This window comes from Melozone crissalis, unplaced genomic scaffold (assembly GCF_028551555.1).
Source record: "Melozone crissalis strain CALT ecotype California unplaced genomic scaffold, PUWL_Pcris_2 ptg000027l_1, whole genome shotgun sequence".
NCBI lineage: Eukaryota > Metazoa > Chordata > Aves > Passeriformes > Passerellidae > Melozone > Melozone crissalis.
The window spans coordinates 16,349,866-16,361,268 of record NW_026535805.1 but is presented as its reverse complement, the minus strand read 5'-3'; the positions used below and the strand labels follow the sequence as shown (position 1 = coordinate 16,361,268).

The 11,403-nt window shown below is 44.4% G+C and overlaps 1 protein-coding gene across 1 annotated transcript in view; it reads left to right on the top strand.

The window, feature by feature from the left end:
- The first annotated feature begins 782 nt into the window (after positions 1-782).
- The window catches only part of MEMO1 (mediator of cell motility 1), a 29,038-nt gene continuing 18,417 nt past the window's right edge, over positions 783-11,403 (top strand). The window contains exon 1 of the mRNA XM_054279146.1: positions 783-909. Coding sequence (XP_054135121.1) covers positions 849-909 — 61 coding nt within the window. The 5' untranslated portion in view covers positions 783-848. The remainder of the gene's footprint in view (positions 910-11,403) is intronic.

Genomic DNA, 11,403 nt, shown 5'->3' with positions numbered 1-11,403 from the left:
CTCCCACGGCCCTCGCTCCGTGCCACGCTGCCGCGGGCGTCACGGCACGGGCAGGGAGGCGCAGGGAAGGCTCCTAGTTCGGAAACACGGAGGCCCAGCGCAGCAAAATCCACGCTTCCAAAGATGCCTTTGGGAACCGGCGCTCCGTTCCTGGAGCCCTCGGCATCCCAGCTGCTGCCGGGGCCGTGCGAGGCGCGGGGGGCGGCGGGGGCGGCGGGGGCAGCGCGGACCGGGGCGCTCCCGGGGGTCTCCCGGCCCCCCCGCCCCGCTCCCCTCACCTGACCCGCGCCCGGAATCTGCCCCGCCACCACGGAGACACGGCCCGGCCAATCAGCGCGCACGGCACCCATCACCACGGCAACGCGCCGGCCAATCCGCGGCGGGCTCCCCAGCCTGGCCCCGCCCCTTACCCCTTCCCCCGCGGGGCGGTGCTACACTTGTCAAAGGAGTGGGCGGGGCCGGCGGAGAGCGAGCGGCCAATCACGATGAGGCTTTTGCTTTGGTGCCCAATGGGGGCGCGGCGCCCGCGCGGTCCTTAGTCCACGGGAGCCGAGTGGGGCCAAACCCAGCTGCGGCCGCGGCCTCCTTCTCTCCGTGCCCCCCCACCCGCCGGCGCGGAGTTGGCGGCGGCGGCTTCGAGCTCTGTCCCCGCGTCCCCCTCCCGCGACCCCGCCCGGCCCCGCGCCCCCGGCCCGCGCCGCCCCGGCAGCGCCGCCTCCGCCCGCGGGGCCCGGGCCGTGCCGGGGGAGGAGGAGGGGGAGCAGCAGCGCCGCCGCCGCCGCCGCCGCCGCGGGCGGGCCCGTCCCCCAGCGCCCCCCCCGAACACCATAGGCGGCTCCGGCTCCAAGATGTCCAACCGGGTGCTCTGCCGGGAGGCCAGCCACGCCGGCAGCTGGTACACGGCCTCAGGTACCGCCGCGGGGAGCGGGCGGCGGGGGCTGAATCAGCACTTTGGGGCCGCCGGGGCCGGTACCGGGCGCGGGGAGGGGCCGCCGGCTCCGCCCCCGCCGGCACATGGCGGGCGGGGGTTGGGGGTGCCGGGCCCGGCGGTGAGCGGGCAGGGCTGGGCACGGCGTGCCGCCGAGCCCCGAACGCACCTGCCCGCCGCCGCTGCCCCTCTCGTGCCGCCCCGGTGCCTGCAGCGGCGCCGCTCGGCGGAACCCGGCGTTTGGCCGTCGCCGGGGATGGATCGGGGCCCCCGGCTGCGCCTCGTGTGCCCGCCCTGCCCGGCAGCCGCGCCTCGCCGCTGCTCCGCCGGTGTCACGGCAGCGCGGCTGGAGCCTGCCCGGGGCTGTGCTTCGCACCGAGTGCTGCTCTTCGTCACAGCACACGGGCGGATTTCAGTGTTCCCAGCTGCTCCTGGGGTTTATTGGTTTTGTTTTGTTAATTCTGTGAGAAAATACCGCCCGTCTGGGGTTAGAAGGCAGGGGGGAAGGTGTGAAAATAGGGAGTTTTATTGTACTTCTTGTCGAGGTATGAAAATAGGGAGATCTGTTTCTCTTTTTGCAGTCCAAGGAAACCTTCTATTTTTCCTTCCCTAGCGCTTTCTTTAGAAGGAGTGAAAAGTTACTAAGCAATAGCGCAGAGTGGCTCTGTCCATTTAAACATGTGGCACTTGCAGAAGAAGAATAGAAGAAGAACGTGGTGCATTGGAGGGCGAGCTACCGCTCCCCTCGCCCACGCCAAAAAAAGGGCAGAAACACGTAATAAGGGCTTGATAGCACGTGTGTTTGGAGATAAGTTTTGTTCGGTTTTGGGGCAGAAGCGCTTTTGTGAAAAGGATGCACGTTTGTCTTTTCAGAGCTGTTAATAAGATTTGTAAGGGATGTTCTTTTACTGGCCCCGGGAGTAAAGATGATTACAGAACTGCAGGTGAACGAGCTTAAATGAACAAGAGGCTGTCGTAATGAGCAGATCAGAGGGATGGGGGGGTACAATTGAAAATAAACCAAACCAAACAATGAAATATTGCATTCAGGATCCTAAATTAACATCTAAGAAGAATTGGATGTGAAAAGCCATACACTTCTCTTGGCTAAAATAGATGTGGTTTCCCATCTCCTCCATAAATTGATGAACGAGGTATGAGGCAATAAAATGAAGGGGAAGAAAGAAATACAGAGAAGAGGGAAACACAGGAAGAGGTGGATTGTGTGATAAGTAGCTGGGCTTCAAATGGTCGGGTAGGCATTTTCGAGACAACAATAGAGGATGATTGTTTTCCTTCTGAGCTTAATATTCTAAACCTAATTCTTGTGTCCATGACAAAACTGGCCTCAAATCTTTGTGTAGCTTGCAACTACGTTTGTTTCCAATGATCTAGAAAGGTAGGTAGTACTCCATTTACAGAAAATATGCAAAATCGTGTCATAGGTATAGATTTAACCAAAGACATCAAAACATCAGAGCTTTGTGGTAATCACCTTTGTCCTGCAATTTATATTTTCATTTATGAGTAAGGCAGAAAACTGATCTGCGATATGGAATGGCTACATAACCTTACACACAAATTTTGTCATTTGCTTGGCATTGGACTTCCTGTCAAGTTATTACTGGATACCAGGAAATAAGAATTTTAATTTTTTAAAAATAATTTAAGAGGCATGTATACTGTGTTTGACTGTTTTCTTCTCAGTGAAAATGCAGTACATAATTTAGTTAGACTATGCTGTGGTAAGTGTGTGTGACTAGTTTGGCCAGTACTAGTTGTTTGTAGTAGGACATCCAAAAGCATGTTACTCCCATTGCTTTTGGGCAGCCCTCTGGCAGTTGCTTATGAGGAGATGTGGGATGGTTGCCCAGACACACTGCATGAAAAAAAACCCCCAAACTGAATCATGTTGTAATAATGAATTATGACAGCTGTGCTTGTGACAAGTTAAATTGTTACAGTGTGTATGGTGGGGGTAAGTGGTTGATGTTGCATAATCTGGGGATTTTGGAAATGTTTTTCCTTAAATGAGCAAGGAGTATTTTGTGTCTTGCTATAGAACTCTTTTCTGCTGTTTGCACTGGGTGTGTGAGAACAGGAATTGTGCCTGTTCAGCAAGACAAGGACTACCTATTATTTATTGCTTGAAAGCAATAAATTATAAATAAATAATTTTGTGTGCTATTTAGGAAGGTCCATCAAAACTCGAGAGAAAACAAATGGGGACCAAGAGGCTGTGCATTCATTGTAGGTTTAACTTAAAATCTTCCTGTATTTCAGGCCAGACTCACATGTCAGCTGCTACCTCAAACTTGTAACGTAGTCTCCTCAATAGTACTACTTGAAGAAAGTGGATTTGACTGTGTGTTTTCAGCCTGCATAGCTTCAAGGCTGGAGCTGAGGCAGGGATTAGTTTGAATTGTGATAGTTCTTCAGTGTGTTCCCATGGTTCTCTGGGGATTGTCTTTTCAAGTCCTCCTCCCTCCTCTGTTCTTGGTGCTCCTGTCTCGGCCCAGAAACGATTTGTTGTGTTTTGTATAAACTGGTTAGCGTTTGAGCTTCCCCTTTCCTCCAAACTCCTCTCCTTCCACAGAGCTGAGTTTGACTACACAGGGTGAGTGGGTGCCCTGCCCCTCATCGTGCTCTGTAGTTAAGATGATCCATTTGAAAGGGTAATGAGAAATGTGATTTTTTTTCCAGATATGTTCAAAATCTTTTCTGAAAGCATTTTTAAAAGGGTTGAGTGAGGATAAGGTTTTTAAGTGGTAGTTTATCCTGAGGTGCCTGGTACCTAGGGCTAAAATGTCAACACACCATCCACGATGATGCATGGCATCCTGTGCTTGGGAGGGGGTTTACTGCAAAAGTGAAGCACCCATTGATATTAAAAATAAAAAATCTCTAAAATCTGGCTGTAGAAGTCAGCTCTGGGAAAGAAAGACCAAAGCCAGCTGAGAGGGAAGACAAAGAATGGATACAGAATGCAGTCCATTTTTTTTTTTTTTTTTGGGGGGGGGGGGCGGGGGGAGGTCAGAGGATATTCTTAAACTGGCTTAGCTGTCTCCTGCGCTCCAGGAATGGCAGCAATATCACAGGTGAAGCCACAACCACGAGGGAGCTGCTACTCTTCGTGGATGATCAATGCTACGTGTGTAAGAGGGTTTGGAAGAAGTGCCACTTCTTGTCTTTAGAGCTGCTCATTTCCATGGGGCAGCAATTGTTTCAGCTGAAAATAGACCATTGCTCCATCATTTTCTCCAGCCATGGGATGTGCACTGCTTAGGTTCTGCCTTGGAAAATATAAACATGCCCTCCATTCTAGTATGAATACACCACCTACTTGTATGATGCTAATGAATGCTGTAGAGCAGGTGGGACTGGCTGGGCAATTATGCACATCCAGGTATGTTCACATGTTAGAATGTTTCATCTTAGTAAACAACTTTGTGTTGGAGGGAAAGTTAGGTCCCAGGGAGAAAGCTCACTGCTTCCTACTCAGTAAAGCTGAGAAGGGGGCAAGAAGTGGAAGATGAACTTCACCATGATGTAGCATTTCACTTCCCATGTGTTCTTCATTGTGTGCTGTTGTGACAACAAAAAAATCTAAAAATTAAGGTCTTTAAGGAGTTTCAGTAGGTGAGTTCAGTATGACAGTTCAAACCAAAATGTTTGTCATCTCTTTCCCCACACCAAGAATTCTAGAGGAAAGATAATGTTCATTCCACATCAGTCAATGCAGGACCTTAATGAACTTGAGGTGCATATCTCTGGAGCATTTGATTGGCAGCAAACAGAACAATGAAGTCTGGTCAGTTGTTCCTCCTCCTACTTAGCAGCTCCACTGAGCATGGAAAGCTTTACAAACTGAGCTTCCAGACTGAAACTGTGCTGTGCCCATTGCTGATAGCAGGTCACTGGTCTAAACAACCTTGTTCTTTACTTGCAGAGCTTGATCTGCATATCTCCTATTAAATAAAGTAATGGTATATGACATGCCATTGCTTTTGTGGACTAGCAGCTTGGTGTATGCTGGCCACTGAAAACATTTGCAAAATTTAGGTAAAAGCATACAATGTAAATAAAAACAACACACAGCACTGCTGTCATGGAGATTGTTTTAAAAAAAGAAATATCACTCTTGTGTGGTGAAAAATAGTACACTCACATTTATTTTCGGAAGGAAGTCCCAGTCCTGCTGTGTTAATTCAACCACCTAGTACCCAGACGTCTTGAGAAATTGATTTTTAACCAGCAGGTGGAAGAGGAAGATTAAGGACAACTTGAAACAAAAATGGCATAATTTTCAGTGGCTTTGAATGCTGCCAGACACATTCCTAGATAAAAAAGAGCAGATGAAATGCAATGGAAATGACATGCTATCCTGAGCATGGCCCTGGGCAGTTATTGCTATGGGAAATCAATCCCTACACTTCTGAAATGGAAATAAACATCAACTATGTGTGTCTTTTTGTTTCCTCTGCTGCTTGTCATGACAAGTGGGATATCACATTATGGTGCTGAACATGGCTTATGGGCTCACAGCTGGCCTCCCTTGTCTGGCCCCTGGAAGTGCTGACTGAATACTGTGCTGCTCCTTATTAACGTGTGTGATAAAAGTTCTTGTTTCAGCTTTTCCCCAGTCAGTGGCATGGTGATACAGGTAAAACATGAAGGGTTTTAGTAGGCTCTTCCAGGTCACAGGAGTAAGAATCAAATGGAGAGTGTATGAGAATAACAATACTCCATGATGTGAAACTTGCCCTGCAAAACAAGTTTGTTGTTGAATTAGTTAGGGCTTATTTTTCTGCTTTCCCTGACCAAACCATAGTGGCCAGAAGTGTGCTGTTAGCCTGTGCCAACTTGTTTGAACTAGGAGAACCTTAATTTCCATAAGCTTATTAATGCAAATGTCAGTTGGCAGAGCAATTGCTGTGTCGACTTGAAACACCATTGCACTCATTGTCTTGAATGCTCTTTTTTTATGATGAGCCAAGTAAATGGCTGGTAAATATTTGAGGAGACTTTAAGCTTAATGGTGCACTTGTGTTTCTGCTGCCCTAGCTTGTCAGCAAAAGAACCCCAAAGGAGGCAGGCACTGACATCTTGTTGCTACTGTTTGTAAGGATTAAGCTTCTAACTTGTTTGGACAAGAAATGCCAGAACTCTCTAATAACTGGCTGTTGTACTGCCAGCAATGTTTCAACCTCGTCTTTTGGGCAGAAGTCTGCATGGTGGTGTATAGATCAGCAGGAAAGTATAATGCTTTGAAGAACTTCAGCAGACCAGAAAATAAATGAAAAGGCAGTTGTGTGCCATGAATGATGTTTTCAGAAGTTGCATTTCCCTCAAAGTTGGCCACTATTTTCTCACATTTGCAACCCCTTCTATTCCTTTGTAATCCCCAGTAAGACCAGAATTAAGGCTTTTTAACTGCCTTTTTACTAAATACTGCTTTTTCTGGTGTCAAAACCCACTTACTCTATGAGGTAGGCAACTTCAAGGTGCAATAGCAGTGTGATTCTGAGATAGCAAAACTGTTCTCATTTGTGCCTTCTGGGGCTTGGGGGCCCTGAGGAGTGATGTGAGGATGACTCTTCATTTTAACAAACAGTGCTGTAATCCAGCATTTGTATGCTTGTTGGCACGAGCTGAAACTTCTCATCAGCATTAGAGAAAGTGTGTACATGAGTTACAGCTGTTCCTGCTTTGCTGTGGTGTTGCTGAGTGTGTGTAATCCATTCCCCAGGCCTGCTGCCCACAGTCTGTGAGGGCAGATGCTGCTGCTGGGTTCACTGACCCTGAATGGCTGCATCCACCTTAACTTAGGGCAGAATCTCTTCTCTGTACTGTGCTGGATATGGGTCTCTGCAGCAGCTGAAGTGGTCAGAAGGGAATCACATGTGACTCTGTGTGGTTCAGACTAGGAATGCAGACGAGGGATTGAGAAAGATGTTCTCTATGCCATAGAAGAGTCTATAAAAGTGGTTTACTGTGGCGTGCCAAGAACCCTGGCATACTCCCCAAAATTGGAATAACTCATCACAGTTCGTTCATAAATGTAATGTAGAGGTAGTGAATCATCATGTTGTTTGTAGATGGTCATAGACAAATGGATCCAGGAAAACATGGAAAAAGCGTGTGGGGGTCACTGAAATGAGATGTGGTTTAGTGGTGAGCTTGACAGTGTTAGGCTTGAACTCTATGATCGCAAAGGTCTTTTCCAGCTTGAATAATTCTATGATCTCTTGTAGTGAAGGGAGCTTTCTGCAGTAGCAGGATAATTAATGTACTGATCATGAAATCTTAATGTTGTGACATTAGCTGAAGCATTACAAATACAGCTGTTAAATTAAGTTCTTACCTTGCAATCTGTGAACAACTAATCATAGTGTCTTACGAATTCATTAAGTGTTTGCTTTGCAATGTTAAATACCAAATGTAATATCTCTCTCCCTTTGGTCGTTTATCTTTTTTTAGGCTTTTTAGGGGGAAACTGGATGTGTCATTACTGACTCTTATGAATTAAACATGGAACTCAGCATTAATATGCAGACTGTATTATTTAGCATTGTATACTGAAAAAGCGTACTGGAATAATTTGAAATACAATTTCTAGGCTATTATTTCTAGCTGAATCACTTAAATACTGTCAAAATCAACATACTTCAAAAGAAAGAATGTAGATTCAACTTTCACTGTACAGTTGGAATTGAGAAAGAGTTTTATATTTGGTGTAGTTCTGGTATCATTAAAATAGGCCTGCAAGTATCACTTAGTGCACACTTTCACAGATCTCATTTACATTTAGTGTGTGTTAGAGCTAAAATAATTTAAAGAGGTTTGGAATAGAATGTCATTTGTTTGGATCTCTGAATGACCTGGGTACTGAGGTTTTTTAAGGAAGCTAGGTAGGTACATGTTGGTTGATATTCTTAATGAGTGGCGTTATAGTTTGATTTTTTTTTTTTAATTTCTGCCAACTTTCAGTAAAGGAAAATCAGTAACTAGTTGAGTACTGGAGAACTGGGGCATACAAATAAGAACTGCCACCAAAGCAGATTTTGATATCTGTTTCAGTGTTTCTGTTGTGGCTTCAGTTTTATTTTCCCCCATTCAAGCACTACTTGCAGTTTTAGTTCCATCTTACAATGTATATAAATAGGAATTAAGGTGGCATTGGTGTAATCTCTATTTGTGTCCTAATTTTCCCCCAGGGTCTTGTTTGCATTAGTAAATTTCTGTGTTGCCTGTAGTCTGATTTCGCCTTTTTATCAATATTGGATGGGAGTATATGCTAGCAGTGGAGAATGTGCCCATTAACATGAGTTGTTGGAGATCACCTTCTATTCCTGACAAATCCTAGTCTTTGCATAGCTAAAACTTATTCTTTAGTCGAGGATATGGCTTTTGTTGCATTGAGAAACAGGTTTGTTGTTTTGGTTTTTTTTTCCCCAAGTGCAGTCTGTGTTTTTTGAAAAATCTTTACACTTTTTGCAATTTTAACTGTTAGTCCTCTGTCACGTTTCAGATTTCAGTTTGCCTAACAATTTAATTGGTGTTTCAGATTCACCTTCAGAATTGTGAAGAAAGGAGTTCCCTTAGTTCCAGTTACTAACCTAATTGTCTGCCAGCCCCCAGGGTTTCACTATTACTTTGATTTTTCTAACACTCTACAGGAGTAAAAGCTTACTCACTTCTTACCACACATGTTGTAATATTTATTAGAAGCATTTTTAAGGTGTAGACTTTTCTCATCAATGGGAAAAGGTAGTTAAAAAGTGAAAGACTCAAAGAAGGGGGTGGTGGCTCCTATAGGTAGGAGGCATTCTTGGACAGGTAAAGGCTGTCAATGCTGGGACTGCTGTGTTACTGTCACTGTGCTCCAGCATTACTTGCCTTGCTGCGAGTGCTGTACACCTGCAGCCAAGGGGGACCTGAGCACTTTTCCCTGGCACTGCTCTAAATTTTGATTGAGGTTTATGCTCTTCAGTAAAAAAAAGTGTTCACTGAGACTGAGGATTCAGAGCAAACTCTGAGTCTTCCCTGCCAGTCTGAAGAAGTATGTTTTGTGTGTGTAATGTTGGCTGCAGGAAAAGGAGCAAAAATGCAATTACATTGTGTTGACACTTGGCATATAAGCACTTCAGCCTTGCCGACAAGGTGAGGTTGGCTGTGGAAAGAATGTGCTGGTTTGGCTTAACCTATAGAGTCTGGACCATCACAGCTGTAAATTGGGTTGATGAACTTATCTGAGTCACTACCAGATGTCTTTGTGTTACTATTCCCTGGGTGACAATGGCATGCGAGCAATGTGGAAGGATTCTTTTGTACTTACTCTAGAGCTTTGTGATGGGATAATGTTTATTGTTAAAATAAGCTGTCCTTTTAGGCAAGATAATTGAATAAATGCTGCCCTGTTTCCCTAAATTTGCCTAGTGGAGACTTGGTCTGTGCTTGCAATTATTTTGAACCTTGGCATAACTTCTACTGGTTTTCAAAACAAAACAGGATGTGAAATATCCACGGATAATGTCAGAAATCTTTAGTTACACACCTATGTTTATACCTGACTTCACAGGATTGAAATGCAGATCCTAATGTTGCGTACTTCAGTGAAGCTCATATTTTGCTGCTTAACCTTGTTTTGATCAATGAAAGGTCTGATCTTACACTACTAATGCTAAAGTATACTGATTGTTGCGTCCAGAAATTGCATCCCTAAGGTTTTCTGCCCTTCTGTCTGGGTTAGCCTTAAAATCCCTGTTGCTCTCATCCTGCCAGCTTTCTCAAGATGAGCTTTCCACCTGAGGTTCAAGGAGCCAGGACCTATTTTACTTCCAACCACAACAGCAAGGGGATACATGAGTGGCAGTGCTGTTCACTGCCTGTGCTGGTCAGCTACACATTCACTGGATTGTCTTGATGACTGTTGTTTCAGTTAAGCTTCATTTAAATATGAACAAAACTTCTTTATGAGGAAGTTACTCATGTACTATAATACAATTCCATATGGCAGAGCACGGCTACTGTGATAGTGTGGGTTTATTTATATTTTGTATAACAAATTCAAGTATTTTGTCTTTAGCTTTAAGCATCCTCATGTTTGAGAAATTGGGAGAAAAACTTCTCTGAACAGTTCAAGAAAAAGTTGGTGCTAATTTGGTAACAAGAAAATTACAGTTCTAGGGTATCCCCCTTAAAGTATTTGTAAGCATAAGTAGCTGCAGGTAGGCTATACTTTTCTGAATTCACCCGAGTGCTGTTTCATTTTTTTCCCCCCTTTTTTCTTTCTTTTCTTTAGCTAAAGGTCATGGATATGTTGTACTCTCCATTCTCTCTCTGTTAGTCCTCTGGAGAGAGAAATTTGATTGCATATTTTTTTAAAATAGTGCAGATAAGTATAAGTTGAAATGAAAGCTTGCATTAGGTCAAAATTAATTATTTAAACAGGCACCTTATACTTGGCACCTTATACTTTATTAGAGGGAAAAAATCTGAAAGCAGATGTGTTACTTGGTCCTTAAGTAAACACTTAACAAAGTTTCATCCCTTGGGTCTTACAGATCTGTCATTTTACTGCCTCTAGGAAGAAAATGTTATTTTGTTAGAGTGTGTGTCTGTAGTAGCAGACTAAGCAAACCTGGGCATCTTACTCCACTTCCACACTGTAAGATTGGAAATTTTAGTCAGATTCGACTAATCATGAAATTTTAGGATATTGCCAGGTGTTCTGACCTTTGTCTTTAAACTGTCCAGCAGGTTACCTGATTTATCTCAACCGAGGGCAAATTGCCTTCACCACATCCTTAAAAAAAAAACTCTTGCTAAAGAAGGGATGGAGGAGGGCTGAGCACAGTGTCTTGCAGGGGAAGAGTTCCCCTTGGCTTAAATTCTGTCACTTTTGCAGTTTTGTTGCCTATGGATCCTCTTCTTTGAGGAGAACAGGTCAGGTGGGGCAAAGTAATATTTAAGTCTGGGTAGTCAGTGTTGGGAAAAAAGTGTCCTCCTAAAGAGCTTAATTTAAAAAGTATTTTATCATTTTGGGAGAATTAGGAAGTAAAAACATTTTTAGGTGATTTGTTTCTTCACTGAAGTATGTAACAAATAAAAGTGGTAGTACTGTAAAAGTGTACTGTTTTGTTAATGTCCTATTATCTTAGAAGGAGGGTGAAAATAGAGACCCTCTATTTTCACCCTCCTTCTAATATTTGTACTTAGCTTCCCCAATAGCCTCCATTTTCTAACATGTCATTATGCTTATCTCTATTGTCAGCTGCTTGTAATTTCTCCAAACAACACGAGCAGCAGAACAAAATTGGTATGTGGTGGAATTTTTATAACAATTTCATCATTTCACAAAGTCACTGCATTATGTGAGTGACAGCAGCTACTCTGTCACTCTTTCACCTTTTTAGAGTTCCAGACAGTAACTAAGGCTTTCAGGGTGTAATAGAAGATTTAGGAAAATTGTG